Source organism: Carcharodon carcharias, chromosome 22 (genome assembly GCF_017639515.1).
Source record: "Carcharodon carcharias isolate sCarCar2 chromosome 22, sCarCar2.pri, whole genome shotgun sequence".
NCBI lineage: Eukaryota > Metazoa > Chordata > Chondrichthyes > Lamniformes > Lamnidae > Carcharodon > Carcharodon carcharias.
Genome location: NC_054488.1, coordinates 45,049,192 through 45,071,149, shown reverse-complemented (window position 1 = coordinate 45,071,149; position 21,958 = coordinate 45,049,192). Strand labels below are relative to the sequence as shown.

Here is a 21,958-nt window from a genome sequence, read left to right as displayed (position 1 = left end):
TCTTCCACAGACTTTACAACTTGGATGCCTGACTGAGAGATGTGGCATTCAAACACAAAGAGACCCTGGAGTTGCTGTGCCTGCCCACTCACTAAGTGTCTCAGAAAAAGTTAGGGCTAGTCCCTTCAAGTGTAAGTGAATTTTTAACAGGGTAATAAGTCTTAATTACTGCCAATCAGTCTCTCTGGCACTGAAAATTTAAATTTTACAAGAGTGGAGTCTCATTCCTTCAGATTTTAATTATTGCTGGAGATTTGAAAAAAATTAAATTAGTCCTCGGACTTCATCAGCATACTCAGGGCAAAATATTAGCAGCAGGGCCAATGCTTGCACAGATTGAGCACAGATGGTCTCACTGCTAAATTGGTATGTTTCATACCTATTTTATGATTGAGACACAGGCTTAACAATTTGTCCTCATCTAGATGATGCCATGCTGACTGTGTGAGATTACCTGCAGCACTGAGTCAGAGGGGCAAGGATGGAGAGTTCATCATGTGAGTGTTTCCCAAACCTAAAAAAATTAGAAAGAAATAGGTTAAAAACCAGTTTGTTAAAGTTGGTAAGAGAGCATATGATATGTACATCTGAATGACAAACAGGAATCTAAATAAGGTTGGATTCCCATACAAGCCTGCAATGCATCCTTCAACTATTTGTTATTTTGCATAATAATCACACATTAATTTTTCTGTTCATGAAAAGTGCGCAATATGGTTAATTAATGAAATGACTGTGCCCTGACTGGGATTTTCCAATCCCGCCCCTGGCAGGAGCCATCCTGGGTGGGCCTGAAAATTTGGAGAAGCAGCTAAATTTCCATTGACTTTGCATGGGTGACGGGACCGGCAAATCTTGGCCCCTGTCTCAGCTCATCTGCTGCTGCAGCCATCATTCACGCCTTTGTTAGCTCTAGACCTGACTGGTTGGCCTCCCACCTTCTGCCCTAGGTGAACTTGGGAGCTCATCCCCAAACTCTGGTGCCCATGTCCTAACTCACACCAAGTCCCATTCATTCATCACCATTTGTAATTGCTCAGCCATGTCCTGGTCCAGCAATGCCTCTATTTTAAAATTGCCATCACTATTTCAAATCCGTCTGTGGCCCCGCCCTTTCTATCTCTATAACTTCCTCGAGGCACCCCCCCCCCCCCCCCCACCACCACCCCCCCCCCACCCCCCCCCCCCCCCCCCCCCCCCCCCCCCCCAGCCCCTCCACACAACCTGATGAGATTGCTGCACTTCTCCAATTCTGGCCTCTTGTACATCCCAATTTTAATCGCTCCATCATTGGCGGCTGTGCCTTCAGTTGCTTTGGCCTCAACCTCTATAATCCTCTTCCTAAACCTCTCTGTATCTCAACCTCTCTCCTCCTTTAAGATTCTCCATGAAAGAGTTTTGACCAAGCCTTTGGCCATCTCAATATCTTCCGAAGTGGCTCGGTGCCAAACTTTGTTTGATAATGGTTCCGTGAAGCAGCATGGAGTGTTTCACTGTGCTAAAATGTTATATCAACGTCAAGATGTCATTGTAGAAATAATGAAAAATAGGCTAGTGACAGCAAAGGAGCAACAACAGTAACAGCTGTTTGCACCAGGGCACAATTTGCCAAAAAAAATCTATAAATTTCACTATAAATGACTGACGTGATTTGTTTTGGGTTTAATGTGACTTAACAAATTATCTGTTAATGAACAAAACCAAGAAATCACAAGGATGATAAAACCAATGACTGAAAACCCAATTCTGGGATAGTGCCACGTTTCAACTGCAGATTTGACTGGTGTCTAGAACAATGATCAGCAAACCTTGTGCTTTGGATAAGGTCAGAAAAATTGAGTGTGACGTATTTTTCCAGTCAGAAATAACTTTGGCCATTTTCTGAACTTTTACTAAAATGCTTGTTGCTCCTGCTAAATTGGCCGTTCTGAGATCATAACATAAGAGCCAGGTCACTCAAGGTGACAGAAATCTGCCAGGATCAGCCAGCTTTGCTTCTCCAAATAGCAGGTTTTCTCACAGGAGTCTGAAATACTTTTTGTCTCTTCTGCTCATTAAAGAAATACTTAAGCTGGATTCTCACCACAGGAATCACTTCTAGGTAAATTACAGAGCTAGCCTAGACTAGTTATAATAAATTCAGACTGGTTGCCTTCTCATTTCATACACACCTTTTGGTAGTGGTGACAATGGACTGCTGATTTTTATATCACCCTATTATTATGTAGACCGACTTTAAACCACTAAAATTGCAGGGGTGTTTTCAGATCAGGCTGCAGTTACCTGGACTGAGGATCCTCTACGTTCATTGTCTGACTGATGTTTGCAATCCCGGTCGTCAATAGTCTTTAAATTCTGACAACTTTCCTTTAATATTTTTGAGAAAATTATTTCTAAAGTGCAGCATCAAAACAACTGTGGTTACATGCTCCTTGTCAAGTCTGCCAAGTTCTAATCCTCCCCTACACCTGAGGCAAGCTGTCAGAAATCAGCAGCGAAAACCTATTTTCCATGTGAGGAAAAGATCTAGTGCCACAATAAGGGTCAAAGCAAGGAAGCCGCCTTTAGCACATTTTTAAAATGCTTCCTTCAGCATAGCTGGAGTTGTGTTCTCAATGGACAGGGCTCCCGCTTTGTGCTCACTCAGTGCTTGGATGGTCTTTAATATTTTCTTAAATTCCCATTGCTAATCTGCAGCTCACAGCTGGACCAGATGTTCCTACCCTCCCGCACTTTGCTGCACACGGTAAGAAATCAAATGAATGAAATCATTCCCTTTAGAATCTGACTCCAAAAATAAGAGGGCAGAAAGAATGGCCCTTCTATACCGTGGTTAGTTGTCATACACACTAATCAGAACATTTCTCCTCTTGGTCTGAATGTGCCATTATTAAGATGGAGTTCCCACAGAATTTAAAATGTGTAACTAATAATTATAAAATAACAGTTCATATTTCAGTTGAATGGGGATATATAGGAAATAGTGACTGCAAATGTAAAACAGAATGGGGGAGAATTTCCAAAGAATCACCCAATCTTCTGCTGTAACTCTGGCAGAAACAGTAGACCTGTCTTTTATTTCTTTACTTGTTCCGTTACCATCATCCTTTTTGTCGTTTAATCTCTGCTGCCTTCCACCTTGTCACAGACCTCCCCTTTTGTTCTCCCATCCCCCAACCTCCTTTGCAGCCTCTTCACTTGCGTAAAACATGTAACGTTTCAAATTTTCCCTGTTTTGATGATAGGTCTTTGGCCTGAAATGTTAACTCTTTTTCTCCCTCCTAGATGCTGCCTGATCTTTTGTTTTTCTTTCTGATTTCCAGCAGGCACACGATTTTGCTCTTGGCTTCTTGAACACACACTTGTAGGTTTTGATTCTGGATTTGGATTGTCAGGGTTTGACATATGATCACGAGTTACAGGAAGCTTACTGAGCTCAGCGAGTACAAATGCAGATAATTTCATGGATTAAGAATTCTCTTACATGCAACAGTTGTGTGAGCGGTTGGTAAACGGGAACATCTATTCAACTGAAAGGAATGAATCGCAATGAATGTTGAAGAGGTGACACACTACGCCTTGTTATAGTCTCGCACTCTTATCCAGCTGTTCTGTGTAGGGTTATACTATGTAAGAAGTCAAATTCTTAAAATATACTTTTTTAAAGTTGTAATACTTGTTCCTTTAGGTCTTGCATTCATAATGTTAATAGCACTGTACACATAAACTGTACAAAGCTGTTACCCTCTGGCATTGTCGAAGTGGATGATATAACCGTCCTTTCTGAACTTAGTGAAAACCTCAAAGTGATGGCGATCCATATTTCCTGTAAATTTGGAAACACTGGAGTTAGCAGCAGAAAATTTCACCAGGGCCAGAATCACTGGGTCGGTGTGCGGGGTTGGGGGGAGGGATGGGCCCCGCTCACCGACATGTAAAATGACGCGCGGTGATGTCAGGCGTGTGTCCAGACATCACCACACGTCATTCAGATCTTCAGTTCGGCGGGCGTGCACCGGAGTTGGCTGCGCCCCCGCCGAACTGTCAAAGGCCTATTAAAACCATTTAAGTATCAATTAAAATAATTAATAGAGCTGCCCGTGCAACCTTAAGGTTGGCGAGCAGGCAAAGAGCCCAGGTGGCCTTCACATTTTTCATGAAACCTCATCCACAGGCGGGATGAGGTTTCCTGAAGGCTTTTAAACTTTAATAAAAATGTTTAATAAAATTCATAAACATGTCCCAGTTCATGTGACACAGTCACAAGAGGGGAAATGTCTTAAAAAAAAAAATTCTCTTTATTTAACCTTTTAAAAATCAAACTAATCTTCCTGAGGCAGCACTGAGCCTCAGGAAGGTTCCTGCGCTCTTCCGTGCGCATGGGTGAAAGAGCGCTGGACCCGACTCAGCCTCCTCTTCTCCGCCCACACAGGGAGCGCGTAAAATGGCAGCGATCAGCTGCGTGCCCACCCACTCCCACTGACGGGGAGAAAATTCTCCCCCAGGACTGGCTTCACATTGAAAGAGTCTCTTTTTTGAACTTCTCTTTTAGTCGAGTCCAGCTGGCTGCAATAGTCCTTAATAATCTTGACAATTCATGATCCAAGTAAAATGTAATTAATTATAACTATTAATCATTGAAACTTTGCTGGATCCACCGAGTTTCCTTGTGATGTCTGTCTAGTGATATCATAAAATGCTGTTAAATCCTTCAGTAGCTTGCTTCACTTTCAGTCACTGAAAAGAAACTGGCTTACATTTTCACTCCTGGGTCCAGGAGCACAGGGTCAGTACAAATTCCTGGCTCTGCAAACCCAACCTGGGAAAAGGGTGCCCTGGAACTTGCGATTTTCATTCCAGGGGGTGTTGGGGAGTGGAGGGTGGGGTGGGGGGGTGGGGATGCAGGTTGATATGGGAATCGTGGCGTATGACCCCCGATACAGTGCAGAGGCAGCAGCAGGGCTGCCGGGTGCAGAGGTTGGAAGGGCAGAAAGGCCCACCTTGGTGCTGTGGGGCTTTGTCGCGGGTGGGAAAAAAAGAATGAAACAAAAAAGAGCCCTCCAGCACTCCCCCCTCACACTGCCTCATCCTCCAAACACTCCCCTTGCCTACATCTCATGGCCCCTCATACCCTTCATGCCAACCTATGCCCCTCCACCCACCCCCTTGGGCCTTCATAACCCCTGTGCTAACTTAGACCCAACTCATGCTCTTCTTCTACCACTTTTTGCCCTTACAGCCTCCATGCCATCTCATCCAGTATCCATCACGGGCACACCTCAGGACCCATGCTGAAATTAAATCAAGTTCTTAAGTGCTATTGATGAATTCACTATTTTAAAAAAAACTCTAATTGATAAAAATCCATTCACTACATTTAACTTTCTTCAAATACTTAATCCCTAATAACATTCTTTGGAACTCCTTTCCTAACAATACCACCACCTTCTCAAGGGCAATTAGGGATGGGCAATAAATGATAGCCTAGCCAGTGAGGCCCAAATCTGTAAAAGAACTAAAAAAAAAAATTGTATTCCTAGTCTCACTTCATAGATTTTATAAGCTCTTGGAGCTGTCAATCAAACTGTGAACTGACAGACACCCCACTGTGATAATGATAGGTTGTGAAATCAGTCATGCAGCACTAATCTTATAATGCTAACCCTCAGGCTTATGTCAACAGACAGAATGAAAATAGGCTGCAGTTTTTTTTTCAAATATTTTAAGGGAAGGAGATTTAAATCCCTTGACAGTTTCTTTTGAGGGTTCCATTTCCAGGACCATTTCCAAAACGATACCCTATCTCTCCTAATAACTTCACTCGCTTTAGACCTTCTCCAATCAGTTCTAAAGTGCATGTTGCATTTTGGACATCCCACTAGCCAAAATCAGATCAGCCTGAAGGCAGCTGCACTGAAAATGTGCAGCTGCCTTCTGTGAACCACAGCTATGTAAAGTGGAACCCACCCCCTCCCACACGGAAAATGGTGGGGGCAGGGCTTCTGGATCCGGGCCTCCACAGCCATTTTTGTTAAGATGGAGGGCCTCTCCATCCGTGTGAAAATTCAGGCCAGTGTCTCAAAACGCTTTACACTAGAAAAGCAGATGTCAAACCATGATCTAGAGAGGGGAGTTCAAAAGGTTAAGGCTAAGAATGGGGCAGTGGGGGAGGAGTGACGAAGGCAGGTTTGAATGGGATGGTGGGGGTGCATATAGTGGCAGCAAACATTTCTTTTTCTGACACATTTTGAATACAGAAAGGTAAAACAGCTAGTACTTCTGCAACAGTGTAAAAACAAATTTATGCTTTTCTATTGTAATGTAATTACAAATTAAAATAACATTTCTTGATTCTGTACATTTTTCTATTTATATTCATTCCTTCAATTGTTTTTGTTGCTTCCAATTAGAAAATCTATCAAGGTGTTACTGTTGCTGTGCATAGTTTATTCAGGCTAGGACTGAAAGGAGTAACCTCAAGGTACAGAATTCATTTTGGTTCCAGGTGAAATTTATCTTGGCTTTATTGAAGCTGCTGAATTGGCTGCATCAGTAAAATATAATCTCTGGTTGCTGGAGCTACTCAGCAGGCCTACTCTGGTCTCTCTCAAATAATTTTCTCTTCCCGACAAAAACTAAACCAGGGGTTGGGGACTTGGTGTGGGGAATCGATGTGTGCAGCACCAAGACATCATTCAATTTACTTCCAATCGCTTCAACGAAAACGGAGATAACAAGAAAGACCGTTCCATTTCAGAGCTGTCATGGCAAGACCTGCCGTGGAAGCCCATTGACTTTCGGCAGGACCGGACCATCCCAGTGGTGGGCAGGGCCAGAAAATCCCCTCCCCCACCCACCGAGCGCCTGCCTTCCTGCTGATGTCTGTAACTGATTAGAGTACCGCAGACATAGAATTTAATCAAATAAAGGATCAGCCTGACAGACTTCCCTGCACCGTGCTCACTCCCCTGGAGTCTGCTATTCTTTGTGGTTGGTTTTGGAAATCTTCTTGTGTTCATGCAATCATTATTCGCTGCATTAAAATATGATGACTGCCTGTTGTGTTGCATATGATTTTTTTTTTGCTCATTTTTGTTTGTATTGAAATGTAGTTTCCGTTTGTTATATGGAGACAGAGCTTTGTTTTGCCTTTACCTTTCTCTTATCCTGCCCCGAATTGTGCTGGGAGACATTATCCTACAAATGCCAGGTGCCCTCTGGCCGAACTTGGCCAACCTAAAATGTTAAGAGTATTGTCAGGCTAATCGACTGTAACAGCATCACAGCTGAGCTGATCCTGCCTTTACCCAATACCCTCACAATGTGTAAACCAACGAAGGTGACTGAATACTAACAAAAATTGGACTTCAAGCCAACTTTCACCTTCTTAATCCAAGTGTGCTGTGGTCAATTGTAGCAATTGCTGAGCTAAGTCACTAAAGATTGGATAACACACAAAGGGCCTTCGTGGTTCTGTTTCTAGCTGTGATTTCTGAGGCATGAAGGAGTGACATTTTTTTGTGGGGGGGTGGGGGGGTGGTGTGGTGATGTTTAATCCTACACATCTATATACAGACAGTTCTCAACATTGTCTTTGTCGAGTTGAGGCACCAAGGATCGCTTAGCCAATCCTCCACAGGGAATTAAACTCAAACAGTGTTGTATTAGTGGAAACCTTTCTGCCTCTCTTCCCTCTCTTTCCTCCTTTAAGACTTGACTGAAAATCTAAGTTTTTGGCCATCTGCCCTCTTACCTCCTCATGTGGCCTGGTGACAAATTTTGTTTGATGATGGTCCTGTGAAACACCTAAGGACATTACACTATGTTTAAGGGTGCTATTGCTATTGAAGAAATTGGAAGTCAATGAGAAAATTATTTTCCTTTAAAGTTTTACCTGTTAAAAAGTCAAATATGGCCATATCGATAATGTTCAGTAATCTGCTACCTGTATTATAAGGAGGGGTACGTTTGATCTTTTCACAATAGTTTGGGTTGGTTTCCCACCTACAGGAAGACAAAACATAAGAGGTTAGAAATGTGGTGAATCCCCCAACCATGATAACATTAAGAGCATGTCATAATGTCAACATATCTGTGGTGCAATAAGCATTGTTCACCCGACTAAATGTTGCTTCAAGGCAGTTCAGCTTTATCTAATATTTACCATTTTGACTATGTGGGATCTGATGGGCAGATAAATTGGTCCTGAATTTTCTAATTTCTAATATAATTTCCTTCCTTCCTCAACAAGACCAATTACATTATTTATATGGACTGACCAAGACTGTTGCTTCATTACACTTCTCTATAATGTGCAGGGTCACGGGGAAAAGGCAGGAGAATGGCACTAAGTCATAATGCTCGTTCATGAGCCGGTGCAAACACGATGGGCCAAATGGTCTCCTGTACCGTAATTGTTCTGTGATTCTGCCATTAGTTGGTTTTGCTTCCTTTAGGGCTTCTCCCTGGTAGGTGCCTTTCCAAAACTGAGACCACAACCAAGAATCTCCTGCCAAGGTGCTTCCAGATGTTAGGTTGTGTGTGAACATTCTGGATTTATCTGCTCCGTGACTGCCCTCTCATCCTTGTGAGCAAGTGTCAGCTACCTTCACCATAAACTCCTTTCAGCTGCCAGTTGAAATCAGGAGATCTTACGTGAAAATCATGCCTGTGTCCCATCAGTGCCAGGCAAACCAACCTACTTCCTTCAGAACTCAGATGCTGTGGCCCCGCTATTGATTGGGAGGGTACCAGGGGAGCACAGTAGCGCAGGGAAAACCAGGATGTGTGGAGATCTCGCTGAACTTGATGTCAGGAGTTCAGTAATTTTTTTTCTTCTATTTTCTGCCTGGCAGCGTGTCCGAATCAACCATGTGGTTTTTTAAAATTATTCGTTCTTGGGATGTGAGCATCACAGGCAAGGCCAGCATTTACTGTCCATCCCTAATTGTTCTTCAGTGGTCCAGGTAACTTGACTTTGCTGTAACAGTTTGATACAACTGAATGACTCATTATCCAGTGTGGAGCCACAGGTAGGCCAGATTGGGTAAGGACAGCAGATTTCCTCTCCTGAAGGATATTATTGAATCAAATGGAATTTTTTAGACAATCTGGTAGCTTCATGATTGTTATTAATGAGAGTAACATTTTATTCCAGAATTATTATTGAATTTAAATTGCCCCAACTGTCATGGTGGGATTTGAACTCATGCCTCTGGTACATCAGTCAAGGCCTCTCACATTATAGCCCAGCAAGATTCCAACTGTGTTATCCTCTGTCCCCAACCTGCTTTTGAATGGGAAAGCCAACAGCAGTACAGGAATAGTCCCTACCAAACGGGAGGAAAGAGCAAGAGATTAGGGGAAATAGAGAAAAAGAGGGGCCTTCTTGGGAGAAAATGAAAGATCTCATTGGGGGAGAGAGAGGAACGAACTGGGGCTTTAGGGGAGGGGGGGAAACAGATAGAGAGATCGATCAGGGCTTGGTGGGGGGAAGTGAGGAAACAAAGTCCATCACAGGAGGGTGAGAACCAAAGATTGAGGCTGAATGAATGAGTGGGTGTTTGGGGTGGGGGTGCAGGGTGGATGCCTGCGGTCATAGGAGGGGAAAGACAGAGCAATCAGCAGAGAGGGAGGGGCGCTGAAAAAGTTTCCTTAAGGGGCAAGTGAAAGCATTCCTGTTCCTTCCGTTGCACAAGGAGTTCTGTAAAAAGGTACTTACATTGGGGTGCTGGCAGTCCTATCTCCTTTTGACTGTGTTTCCCGAGTCCTGGGCACCTGTTCAATTTAAATTGGACTCCCAATGCAGTTTGGGAGCCCGATTTGATTTGAAGGGTTCCATATTCACACACCCCAAGACTCAGTGCCGTAAAACTGGCACCAGTCATGTGCAGTGAGTTGGGCACACATTCCCCATTTACAATCTTTAAACCACCCAAAGATAAACCCCAACACTTACTCTTCTTTACCAGTAAATGTGTAGGACCTGCTCCAGGGGTTCTTGATGAGTTCTCGCTGTGCAATGTAAAGGTCAGGCAGAAAGGCAGATACTGATCCTTCCAGCAGGTGAGGTCTCCCACAGACTGCGTACTCTGTCTTACATGAGTATGTGCATTTTGAAAAGAAACATACATTGTTCTCTGAAAAAAATAGAGACATAACTAAATCTTCATAATGTCATGACCATGCACAGACCTTAGGTTTAATAGGGCAAATAATTAGGGTTACCAACTCTGATCAGACATTCTGGAGGCTTCCCCCGATCGCGTCACGGACTCAGTGCAAATCTGGGATGATTCCGCCCAGTAAGTGCGGTAGTGGGATGGCGCTTTACCGGCCAGCCACAATGGCGGCTTTTCACGCAGTATTGTGCCAAACCCGTCGTATTAATTGTGCATTCCCAAGAAACACGCCATTTCCATGGCGAGTGGGCTGTCATTCACCCGCCACGCTATCACCTCACCGCTTCAGCACACCGGGCGCCATAATTAAACTGCAGCCGCACGCACACCCATGACTGTCACAAAGAGGACATGGCCCTGAAAGGCAAAAAAAGACTGCAGCCCCCAGGTTCAATGGCGCGTCCCTCGAACGCCTTTTGGACGCAGTGGAGGCTCGCCATGATGTCCTCTACCCCCGCTCTGGCTGCAGGATGGGCAGCTACCTCACTAATCTGGCTTGGGACGCGGTGGCAGCGATGGTCAGCGCCAATGCCCTGCAAAAGAGGACAGCCACCCAGTGCCACAACAGGATGAATGATCTCCATTCCATCAGGGTAGGTCACTCTTCTCATCCCCCTCAACTCACACACGCACAAACCCAGCACACGTCCACAGGGGTCTCACTCACTGCCAGTTTAAGGGACATCACCATTCACTCTCTCACACACCCCTTCATTGTCCTCATCCTGTCCATGTGACCACTCAACACCCACACATGCTAGGCATACTTATCCTCTGGCCTGGCAGGCATCCTGTTTACACTCTTTCTATCTCTATTCATTAGGGACAAGCTGGCACACAAGAGGGAGGGGTCGCAGACCGGTGGAGAAATGTCTGAAATCAAGGTCCTCACGGACTTTGAAGACAGAGCCATCCAGCTAGCTGGTGAGAATCTGGACTATTCCTGTGCTGAAGGGGAGGTCAGCAGTGCTCAACCAAGTGAGGATCCAGCGGTGCAACCTCCATCAGACAACCATGCCATGACTGATGTGTCCTGCTTCGTGCTCTACCATGCACTAACTATCTCTCCTTGCTTTCACAGGCAGATCTGCCAAACAGCCAACTGAGTTCACGACCCAGGGTCTCCAATCAGAGGAGCTCAGAAGAGGAATCCACTGCAATTTTTACTGAAGACCCCTCACAGCGCTCACCCACACCCTCCACCAGCGCAGAGACACACACCTCGGTGGGGCCTCGCTTTAGAGTAGCCTCAGGATCACAATCTGGTGAGCGCATCACACTGTCTGATCCACAGCGGGCGGTAGCAGGACCTTCCCAGGTGTCTGGCATTCGGAGGACTGCTGGAGGCCAGTAACTTGTTAAGTCCGAGTCAGATGACGAGCCTCTGGACTCGGTCACGTCACAGTTGCTGGAGCTGCAAAGGCAAGCTCGGGAACATCAGTAAGGGATGTCCACTGCACTCCTCAGATTGCAAGGCGCGATGGAGGAATCCATCCAGCTTCAGGCTGAGGTGATAGCACTGGCATACCAACCCACTGAGGTCAACACTGGTAGGATGGCAGCCGCCATGGAGACCTCGGTCGAGGATGTTGCTCCTGCATTGCTGTGTGGGCTCAACTCCATCACTGATGCCATTCTTGGCCTCCAACAGTGTATATGCAAGAGGGGCCCTTGGGCACCCATAGGGAGGAGGATCATCAGGTGCACCTCCCTGGGGCCTGTCATAAGCTCTCCACAATGTCTCCCTGCCTGTGGCTCCTTGTGCTGATGAGCCCAGTGTTGGTGTCACTCAGATGTGAAACCTTTCTGCATAAGACAAACGCAGGTGTCTCAGTCCAGGGCCTTTTCACTGTGCTTTGTGCAGCCTTCAGACCAAAGTGATGGTCCGGCCTGACACTCCCTGGACACATTACTGATACCTGCACCTCGATGGTGCTTGTCATTGCTGCCAGAATGTGGCAGACAGGCATCCCAGAGTTTCGTCATTCTCTCTGTGCGCTCTCTGCACCTTTAAGGTGGGGCTGGCCCCCATCTCTTCAGCATCTGTGACCAGTGACACTCTGCTCCTGAAGGGGGTAAGGTGCTGAAGGCTGGTAAAGGTCCGATGCATTTAAGGTTTCATGGCTGCATCATTATGATATGACCCTGATCGTAGAGCCAGACCACAGATCTTCAGGCAGACAGGAGTCAGACATTCTCAGAGGCTACGTGAAGATCTATGGAGTGTTCTAACTGCATGTCATCATCATCCTCCTCCACTCGAGTGACTATTAGGGCCTCCAATGTGTCTCCATGACAGGAACATTCTCACAAAGGGTATGTGAGCTGCCATAAGCCACACTGGAGTCAAACGTTTATAGATGCAATGTGAGGATCTTATGATTTCTCCTCACTGCGTGTTGTCATCCTTCACAAATCTAGCGGCTATGAGGGCTTCCCAAACGTGCCTGCCTTGCCTGACCAGTGCAACGTCCTCATTGCTGCCTTCGAGGCCCTTCTCACCCTCATCAATGTTGACATCCTCCTCATTGGAGGAGACCTCCAGCATCTGCTCCTCAGCCAATTCCTCTTCCTGTTGCAGCACCAGGTTGTAAAGAGTGCAGCAGGCAGCGATGAGTCATGACACCCTCTGTGGACTGTATTGCAGGGCTCCACTGGACCGGTCTAAGCACCGGAACCTCATTTTCAGCATCCCAGTGGTTTGCTCCACCAAGTTGCAAAGTTGCTGCATGAACCTCACTATACCATTACTCTGCTGCAGTCTGAGGCCACCGCACGGGAGTCATCAGCCACGGCTTGTGCAGGTAGCCCTTGGCCCCAAGGAGCCATCCCTGCAACCTCTGTGGACCCTGGAAGATGTCAGGGATCTATGATCTACTGAGAATGTGGGAGTCGTGCACATTCCCTGGAAACCGTGTGCAGACCTGCAAGGATGCGTTTGTGGTGGTTGCACACCAGCTGCACGTTCGGCAAATGGAAACTCATGTGGTTGACATAGTTGACCTTGTGTTGCAGTGGAAATCTGAGTGCCATGTGGATGCAGTTGATGGCACCCTGCACCATCCTGGTGGGAAACCCGAGATCAGGGCAAATCCAATCGCTCTTGCATCTTGGCTCTCTTGGTCACGGACAAAATGCACTGTGTTGTGTGCCCTCGCGAAGATGGCATCCATGACCTCATTGATGCATTTGTGGATGGAGGCTTGTGATATCCCACAGAGGTCACCTGTGGAGCCCTAAAAGGAGCCACAGCTGTAGAAATTGAATGCCACTGTCACTTTTGTGGCCACTGGCAGTGGATGTCTTCCATATCCACATGGCGCCAAATCCTGCAGTAGCTGGTAGATGTGACCAGGCAGTTCCCCAGACATGCGCAGTCTTCGCTGACGCTTGTTGTCGGTCATCTGCAGAAATGAAAGGTGCCGTCCATAGTCTCTGGGTCTAGCTAAGCGCTGACCAGCAATGGCTCACTGTGGCTCTTCGGCAGTGTGTGCAGGAGCCCCAGCCACCCCTTCTTCCAGAGGGTGCTGCTCCTCCCTCTGCTCAGCCAGACACCTCAGTCACTCTCTTCTCCGTTGTCTTCGCTCTCTGCACGCCACGAGGCTTACAGCTAGGTCACCAGGCTCCATGGTCTTGATGTACTCCTCCTGCAGGATGAGAGAGAGAGACACATGGGTTAGCTTGGGTGTACTACGGCCCTCTCTTGGATAAATCTGAAGGTCCCTTAATGCATCCCAGAGAGTGTTGGCCACCATTTGACTGGCTAGAGAAAAGTACGCTGCATGGCTGCCCGAAACCTCACCTTCCTCTGCTCCACTCCACCTGACCAATTGGTGGCAGCTTTGCCCACTGGACTGCATGTTGTGCTCTCAGCTCAGGTGCAGGCATTCTCCTAACCCACACTGCAAGGCTGCACTGTTAGCTTGAAACATGGGGAAGACTGGTCCAAACCGGGATGATGACATTGCAAGGGGCTGTGAGCACCTCCAGCAGTGACTGTTCCATGGCCAGCTTTAGCAAGGAGATTGTACAACATGCCCAGCCGTCCAACTGTTCTGCAGTCCACTAAAATGTTCATTAGTTTGCAGTCTGTGCCCAAGGAGTGAAAAGCTCTGGAGCACTTGGTGGCACTTTCAGTCCTCTGTGTTGCTTGAGTGTCAGATAAGCTGGAGACCTGACTCCAATCGTGTCAATGTGGCTGCATCTGAACCGTCTCAGCTGCAGAAGAATAGTCAATTTATACAAGGCGAACCTAATGCATGGCCACATCCCTCGCTCACCTCCCCCCACCCCACACCGCACCCTGCACGTGCAGCCTTTGCCCACCCCCAATATGCCTCGGCCTTGAAGTCCAACAGGTGCTCTCCTGAGCGCTCCACAATGTTACTGTGCACTCACCTCTGAGTTCTCCTAAAAGTGCAGCCCGCCAACTGCAAACTTCTTAATGCTGCTGTGAAACACGTTGGCGTGCAATCATACCGACGTGGGCGAACAATCCAACGGGCTACCCTTATAATGATATGCTGCCATATAACAATGAAGTTCCTGAAGTCCGATGGTGGGAAACGTGGCCCGCTATCGATGGGCTGAGTGGACTATCGCAAACTGATTTCACAACTTCATGAAATAATTTTTGGCCCTCTCGCCATACTGTCCACTCACGCCGCCAAACACACCCGACGCCAATGGGCACGGGAAATTCTGCCCAGCACTTTTTTTTGCCCATCTCTAATATCTTTACAATGAATGAACAAAAGTGTTCAAACAAAATGAGAGTATATAATCTTTTTTTAAATGCTCCTGTGAGATTTGTGCCTCGCTGACAAATGTATCCAAAAGATTAATTTCTAATTTCTGGTGGTTTCAGCACAATCCTGGTGGGTTGGCAGACCTGCAAAGCATGGACAAGGGAGATGGACACTTTGGCCCGAATTTTCCAGCCCCTCCCGACGGAGAGATCTTCTGGTCTCGCCGAAGTCAATTCATGTTTGAATGGCTCAAGCATCTGCCGCAGGCCCCGCCACCGCGAGAGAGCCCACCATGGCAGAGCCGGAAAGTTCCAGTCTTTGTTACTTCACCAACTTCCGTGGGATTTTCCGGTCCTGCCCCTGGTGAGAATGCATGGCAGGTGGGACGGAAAGTTTGATGGACCAGCCAAAAGTCCATTGGCTTCAGGCGGCAATTTCCAGTCCTGCCTGAACATCCTGGGTTCAGCTTTTGGCACTAGGAGAGAAAAGAACTTCCTTCTGGATAGGTTCTCAATCTTCCTTCACTTCCATGGACACGCATATGGCATATCCCAGGAAAGTTCATCTGGCGCACTTTCACAAGATCTCTTGTTTTGATCTGAATAAAACACTTGCAAAGTAATCTGACACTGGATGAACAATGACGGATTCTTTCCATTATCATTGGCCAGCTGTGAATAGCATAGAATAGGCAGCTTAGAGTTTTGTTTGGTTACCCAGAAGGAAAAAACAGTTCAGACCAGTACTCTTATTTCCCGGTTTTCACTGGCGTTCCATTTTAAGGTATACAAGACCAGGTTAGGACCAGTATTCTTATTTCCCAGTTTTTACCTTCTGGGTGTCTTTGGGGATCAGAAAGTATTTACGTTGAAGTTCCCCTCAGGAGGTTAAGTAATAGGAAAGACTGTACCAGGCATGTGAAAGAAGCAGCTTTTAATGGGTCAATTTAAATTCTTGTTCTGTGATTCTGTATGTTTTTATAATCTTCAGTAGAACCAGGGATCAAAAATTACACTAGCTTAGATTACCTAAATAGTTGAACAGCCAAATTTAAAATGGTAGATGGCTGCCTGGTTATCCACTTTAACTAAGTGTAAATCCTCTCAGCATAATAGAAAGATGATGGAATGTGAACGGCAAATTAAACAATAATAAAGCACAAACATTTTTCACAGTAAATCAGGCTTCTGTTTTTACATAGCAAGAATTGTTACTGAATTTGGACAATGTCAGAACAGAGGGCTCAATATCTTGCTTTACATTAAGTACAGGACGGTGCAAAGCTATTTCTATGCCTACTGTTCTGAACATCTCAGACCGAGCCTTCCTATTCATTTTCCAAGGGAGTTATTCATTGAGTTTGCAGTGCTGAATAATGATTGTACTCAAACCCAGGCTTCCAGTTATTCTAAAGATCTGCCCTCAAAATGGAATCCTATAATCAAAGGTAAGATGGCTAAAATGTTTCCAACTTCTATTGATATAAAAGTAAGCTGCTTCTGAGCTGCCTTGTAGTTCATAAATATTCTGCTCTGAGCTATGCAGGCTTCTCCAGAGTTCAGCCCCTTTCTTTATTACCTGGTGAGATGAAAAAAGTGCCTTTCAAATCTTCATTTCTAGTCAGGTCTCGGATTTCTTTACTTAGGTTAAACTTTCGTCCGGCCACTGGTGGAACACGCCGGAAATCAAGAATTCTTGAATAAAAAGTATAAATTAATCAGTTTATACAATGAATAATATATTTGATGAAAATATTTTTAGATACAAGTGTGTGTGCGTGTGTCTGGGGACGGGTTTAAACTCTTGACCAACTGCTATTTTTGTACTTAATCTGTTGTTTAAAAAAAAACACAAGTTCCTAGCAGCCTCAGTGTTATTTTCACAAAGAACTGAAAGGAACTATTGACTTTGTGTCTTTACTGAATTTCTTTATATATAAGTGTTGTATCGTGGGTTCCTAAGGTGTCTCAAAGATGAGATCTTGAGTGTTGTACATATAAACATGAACGCTTTAATATTAACCTTTAACTATTTACAGATCCCAGGCTACTGTCATGAATGGTGTTGTTACCTCCATGCAGGCTGATTCCAGAGTGTTCTTTCTAGACTGTTCTCTCTATTACCATATGACTCTATACATCATTCCATGGACAATATGATTCTCCAGTCCCACATTAACCCTTGCTCTGCCAAGCACCTTTACATTATAATGGCATGCAGGCACACATATCACACAACAATAGGAACACGAGGAGGCCATTTAGCCCCTTAAGCCAGTTCCATCATTCAATGAGGTCATGGCTGATCTGTAACTTAACTCCATTTACCTTTTTCCCCTTAATACCTTAGGTTAACAAAAATCAATCCACCTCAGAGAGTTCCAAACTTCTACCACCCTTTGCATGGCTCCTGACTTCACTCCTCAAAAACCTATTAACCCAAACGTTAATACTGCTTGCTTTGTTTAATTCTTATACACAATGAAATTTGTTTTTGTTTAAAAAGTAAAATCTTGTGGCGTGATTCTATCAGTTAATTACAGGGTGTTCGGATTTCTCTTTAAACTTTACCGAATCATAACTCCTAAGGTGTGGTGCCCCAAATTGCTCTCAGTATCCTAGGTCTAGTCTAACCAGGGCTTTGTATAGCTGAAGCATGACTTCTATTCCCTTGTATTCTACTCTTCTAGAAATAATGGCCTGTATTCCATTTGTATTTTTTGATTATTTTCTGTACCTGATAATGACCTTATAATAAACTGTGTACGTGGACTCCCAAGACTCTTTGGACCTCCACTATTTCTAGCTTTTCAACAGTTAGAAAGAACTCTGTTCTATCTTTTTAAGTCCAAAGTGGACGATCTCACAGTTGCCTATGTTAAAACTAATTTGCCAGAGTCTTGCACATTTTGTTTAATCTATAAGTATCCCTTTGCAAGTTTATTCTTCCATCTACAATGCCACCTATCTTTGTGTCATTGGAAAACTTGGATATGTGGCTTTCTATCCCATAACCTAAGTCATTAATAAATATGGTGGATGGTTGTGGTCCCAACACAAATCCTTGTGGGGAAACCACTAGTTACATCCAGACAATTAGCCCGCTATCCCTACTGTCTGTCTGCCCTGTCATTTTCAACAACATCACTGAAGCATTTAGATCAGTTAATGGCAGTGATTGGCTGTAGAAATCCCCTCTCTCTCCCTCTCCCCATTATTATCCAGATTATTGTCTTAAACTTCAAAAAAATGCCTCAGTCCCTGTCCCTTCACTGCACCATTTCTCAGAGTCTATGCTTGTGGATAACCTAAGGGTGAATGTTAAATCAATGACCACTTGCATCATATTTGAAGGCATTTTGATGCCTTGGAATGAATAAAATGTAACTTCAGCATGGACACATAGCAGGCAGTAGCAAATCAGCCACTTGTTTTACACACAGCATGACTTTTCTTTCCATCACAGTTGTGTTTTACCTCATATGTCCCTGGGATAAATACAATTCCAGGTCCTGGGATCGATGGGCTTTGTTGGATCAGCTCTCAGTGAGGCTGCTAGATGGAGCAGCTCCTCCGATTAATTTCCCACCTTGAGGGAAGACTGGCTTTCCTCCTCCAAACCTTCCATCAGAGGAGAACTCAGCCTGAATTACCAACATCTTTCCAACTTAGTGGGGGCTAGGGGGGAATGTAAACTGGACGGCGATGAGCTGCCCCTGTGAAGGGATAGCTTGGAAGGAGGAACAGAGTTTTAGTGAGCTCATTCATTTGAAACATTTCCCTTTCCACAGTTAAGCTTCAGGAATGAAAAGCGAATTATAAATAAAATCGCTTCTCCACCCAATTGTTTTCATAGATAGATGTATCACTCTACCGAGAGGTATATGATTATATCAGCTCTCAGTGGTTTGTGGTTGACATAACTATAGCATTTTGGCTTAAACTTTAGGTGGAATGTGAATCATCTATTATCTTTACAATAACAATATTTATAAAGAATTTCATGGAGTACAGCCTTCACAAAGAAACTTTCACATAAAGCTTGCACTAGGTGCTCAGAATCAGCACAGACTTATCGCAGTACCCCTTGTCAGAGTTGGAAAGTTTATTTATATTTTAGAATCTAGAAATTCCCTTTTGTTCTACTGAGAGATGGACTCTGATCTCCTGTCTGTAAAATGAATAATATCGTTAACATGAACAGATGGTGTTGGGGGGCTGTGGGTGATGGTGGGGTCGGGGGGTGGGGGGGGGGGGGGGGGGGGGTGGGGCACAGTCATTCTATCCTCCCAGATGTGCATTTACAGCTAATAAAACAGTCTGAGAGAATATGAATTACAAAGTGTAATCAAATCATGTGATGGCTCAAGCATAAAGTGTTAACAAATCAATTTGTGTTCAGATAGTTCCCTCGCACTAACCCTCAGCTGATGCAGAAGTGATGCCTGGGTATCTCTTCTTATCCACAATAATCAAGAAGCTGTGAATTTTTTTAAGGGATAATACTCACAATAGGTAAAATTTCAGGAGCTGGATTTAACGTTGCCGTGGTCCCTGTCCCCAGGCTAAAAAAAAATTGGGTGGGGGTGGGGCTGGGGTGTGGAACAGCTGTAGACAGCTGCTCTGCAAACATTTAATGAGGCAGGACTTCTGCCCCTCAAACAGGAAGTCCTTCCTCTGCTGCTGGCCAATCAGAGGCTGGCAGCTCTTCAGTTCGGCAGCGCCACTGGGAGCGATGGCCACTGCTGGTAGTGCAGCGAGGTCAAGAGGGTGAACTGCACTGCAGCCTGACTGGATGTAAGTCTCGGGGTCTCACTGGAGCCAGGTTGGCAGGCTCTGGTGAGGGGAATTAGGAGGTTGTGGTGGATAGGCTGGGGGAGGGAACCTGGGGTTTGGACTTTGGTTGGGGAGAGGCCGGCCCTCTGATGGGCCCAGGGGACCAGTTAAAGAGGGCTCACCCCCTCACTGCCACCAGTCGGTGCAAGGAAAGCTGCTGGGTTGGGTGCTTGGAGAGAAGTGGGACTATGCCACCACTGATTAAGTCCCAGCAGCGGGATGAGGCACTTAAGTGGGCGTTAACTGGGTACTTAGGGTCCTCAGTTGGCTCACAAGTGAACCACCTCATTCCCCCACCCCACCTATTGCTAGTAAAATGAGGGCGAGCTGGGCAACAGGATTTTATGTGCCACCCCCCACCCCCACCACCCCAAATCTTCAACACTGCCAGCTAGGGAGTGTTAAATCCAGCCCAAAGTTTCTGTGGAAAGCAGAAAATCTGGTTTTGTATACACACTGGCTTTTTCCACAAAAATTAGGAATGGCAGAAATGTTACTCCCCAAGGTGATACAGCTCGAAAACCTCATAGCTTTTGATCCTTCTATAAATCTGGTCATTTGTAAACCATCAGAAGGAAAAAGGACCAAGAATGCAACTGGCTTGTAAAAACCCAGTGGTTCACTAAAGTCCTGACATGCCTCCCTGGTCTGCCCTACACAGGGGCCCCTGTACGATATTATGAGGCCGACTCTCACTGCTCTCTGAAGTGGCTCAATTGTAAAATCAGAGCAACTATGGATAGACAATAAACGTGGCCTTGCCGGCATCAACCACATTGTTTGAACGTACATTTTTTGAGCAATCTTCCATCAAAAAGTCATACGCTTTAGAGCATTGTGAAGGCTAACAAGTATAAAAAATGAATACATGAATACACAAATAAGTGTATCATACAACCTCATTAAGCTAGGTAGCCAGTCTCAGGGAGCTGTTACTAGTGACCTTTGTAGGGTCATAGAAATTCAGCACATAATTCGTCCCGTGGCCGGAATTTTCCCACCTCTCCCGCCAGCGGGATCTTCCGATCCTGCCAAAGTCGCGGATGTTTGAATGGCTCGCTGCATCCGCCACGCGGGGGAACCTGCCGAAGTGGGGCCGTAAAACTCTGGCCACTGTTATTAAAAATTCTTTATATATTCATCCAATGACATAGGATTCCTAATGCCAGATGAAATCAGGGCCATACCTGTCTAGGTGAAAAGCAGCTATTTCAGCATTATGCCTTTGAAAGTCAACAAAGTAAAAAATGTCTGCTGAAGTCTCCTCCTCTCGTTTTTGCCTGAAAAAGTGAATGGACATTTTATTTTGCAGTGCGGGACATTCATTGCACAACAAATTAAAGGGGGAAATCTACAATCAGTTGCATACATACATACATACACACACAGTGCCCCCTTGAAATCTTTCTTCAGTTCTCCTCTTGAGGGCTCTTTCTACTCAGTTACCCCCTTACTTCCTGCAGGCTGCTGTGTAGCCAGCTGCCAGAAGATATCTAACTCTGTGTGTTAAGAATACTTTCTCTTAACTGCCCAGTTAATTCAGTAACAGCTCTGAAGCTAATGTACATTGAATATAGAGAAATGTATATCCATAACCACCTCTCCCCCACCAAGAAGTGATATTAGATAGTCATAGTTCCCATCTGGAAGAATGCATGTGTTCTTTGTCTTTCTAGCTGGGTGACCTCAACATACCGCATTGATATTGTAGAACAGAAGAAAATGCTACTGATATTAAATCTCCTTACAATGTTGCTTGGTATAGAGTGAGAGTATGATTGCAAGAGAAAAAGAGGGATGCACCCAGAATTAAAGGAGGTTGTCAAAATCACCCCTAAGTTTTAAGGGCTCACACATTACTATGCCCTTTTGCCTTGCACCACCATCACTTCTGTAATTTAATCTCTCCTGCCTTCTGCCCTGTTATAATATGTCTTTAAGGGCTAGCTGCATGACATCACTAGAAGGGAAGCGTGTCATGCGATCCAGTTTTAGTTTCACTTTTGCTTTTTAGCAGAACATAGCACAGCTCTGATGTCTGCAAGCTTTCTACTTATGTATAAATGTTCCCATGTGCCTAGTCTTAATAAATGAACCCACATGTTTACTCAATCCCTGATGAATGATTGGTGCTTTTTCATCATTATAACATGATAAGGTGTTCAGTAATGGTAAAACAATGTGGCAGCAAGAT

At 45.2% G+C, this 21,958-nt stretch overlaps 1 protein-coding gene across 4 annotated transcripts in view; it reads right to left on the bottom strand.

The window, feature by feature from the left end:
- Positions 1–21,958, bottom strand: part of fam20a (FAM20A golgi associated secretory pathway pseudokinase) — a 68,707-nt gene that overhangs the window by 6,119 nt on the left and 40,630 nt on the right. For 2 of the 4 annotated variants that reach the window (XM_041217295.1, XM_041217296.1), the window contains 6 exons: positions 20,952–21,044; positions 16,508–16,623; positions 9,959–10,139; positions 7,895–8,004; positions 3,745–3,826; positions 455–514 (listed from right to left, as the gene is read on the bottom strand). In XM_041217295.1, the coding sequence (XP_041073229.1) occupies positions 455–514; positions 3,745–3,826; positions 7,895–8,004; positions 9,959–10,139; positions 16,508–16,623; positions 20,952–21,044 (642 nt within the window). Of the gene's footprint in view, positions 1–454; positions 515–3,484; positions 3,612–3,744; positions 3,827–7,894; positions 8,005–9,958; positions 10,140–16,507; positions 16,624–20,951; positions 21,045–21,958 lie in introns of all 4 variants that reach the window. The other 2 variants (XR_005946627.1, XM_041217298.1) reach the window with 2 other exon arrangements.